Raw genomic sequence first — 1,276 nt, 5'->3', positions numbered from 1 at the left:
TATTTTTTACAACGAATGAGTGGTCGTAACGCACTTGAAACCACTACAAACCACGCCCACCACCACTAAAATGTTACACACGACGCCCAGCCCAGAATGAAGTGTAATCAAGCAAACGTATGAATGAATATAGTACTGGTAATCCCCTCCCCTCGGCGACAAACAGCACTGCTGACCTCCATTTAATGTCAAGAACAGGAGAGCCAAAACAAGTGTCGCTCCCGAACCCAAGACGACGACGACGACCTGCTCCTTGGCCTTTCTGAACGACCACCCACGACCCACGATAGACTCAACCCGGACGACTTCCCGGGGAATGAATGGGGCGAAAAAGACCGGGATTTTCGTCCCGATCCGCCTGACAGATCAACAGCTGGGGAAGTAGCAGACGAAATTTCGATAGGAATGCCAAGCAGACGACAAAATATTTATCCGCTCTTACGTTGCCCTAAAGCGATGAATGCACGAAAATCCGCCCCATTTCTCACATAGACATTACACAAGACCCTTTTCACGACGCTGCTGGCCTTCCACTCGATTCCACGACCCGAAAGAAGCGAGTAAACTTATCGAGGTGACGTTTTGCCGCCATTGATAGGGGAGAGAGAGAGAGGAATAGTCTTCGCTATCGAGAATATCATCCGTACTTACTTTTGATGACCCTATCCGTTGTAGACACCTTGCTGGTGTTGTTGGCGTTAGTACTCATTGTTACACTAATATATAATCCTCTTAGTGACCCACATGCAGAGATGGCTTGGATACAAGCCGATCACCACGACACTGAACAACAGGACTTGCACCAAAATGGCGTAAACCGCTCTGGCTCTCAATGGGCCTTGCGCATGCGCGAAAGTCGGCCAATCAATGCAGGGATCGCGTCACGTGACTCCCCGAGTCTCTGCCCATGCGCGGTAAAGTCAAATGTGAATAGATTCTTTAACTCGCTCATTCTTTCGAATAGGATGGGTGTTGAGCTAAAATCAAATGGGAACACGTTCTCTAACTGGTTCTTGGCTGATGAAGTTATTCTGATTCTTTGAAATGTGATGGGCGCTGCGGAGAGCAACGTTCTCGCGCGCTTAAATCAAACACCAAAACATTCTTTAACTCTCTCGTTTATAAATGTGACGGGTGCTGCGCTTAAACCAAAGAGGAACACATTATTTAATTCATTACTCGATATGTGATGAGTCTTGAGTAGAAAAATATCTCTCTGTCAATGCGTATTTAAATCAAACAGGAAAATATTTTACTTACCTTTTCTTTTGATCAG

The 1,276-nt window shown here is 46.2% G+C and overlaps 2 protein-coding genes across 2 annotated transcripts in view; one reads left to right on the top strand and one right to left on the bottom strand.

The window, feature by feature from the left end:
- Positions 1-841, bottom strand: part of LOC119593385 (serine/threonine-protein phosphatase 2B catalytic subunit alpha isoform-like) — a gene marked incomplete in the record, with an annotated part of 201,939 nt that extends 201,098 nt beyond the window's left edge. Inside the window, 1 exon segment of the mRNA XM_037942314.1 lies at positions 652-841. Coding sequence (XP_037798242.1) covers positions 652-709 — 58 coding nt within the window.
- Positions 753-1,276, top strand: part of LOC119593521 (metallophosphoesterase 1-like) — a 13,957-nt gene continuing 13,433 nt past the window's right edge. Inside the window, exon 1 of the mRNA XM_037942483.1 lies at positions 753-914. Within this exon, the coding sequence (XP_037798411.1) occupies positions 753-914 (162 nt within the window). The remainder of the gene's footprint in view (positions 915-1,276) is intronic.

Source organism: Penaeus monodon, chromosome 32 (genome assembly GCF_015228065.2).
Source record: "Penaeus monodon isolate SGIC_2016 chromosome 32, NSTDA_Pmon_1, whole genome shotgun sequence".
Lineage (NCBI taxonomy): Eukaryota > Metazoa > Arthropoda > Malacostraca > Decapoda > Penaeidae > Penaeus > Penaeus monodon.
This window is presented reverse-complemented; position numbering and strand designations above follow the sequence as displayed.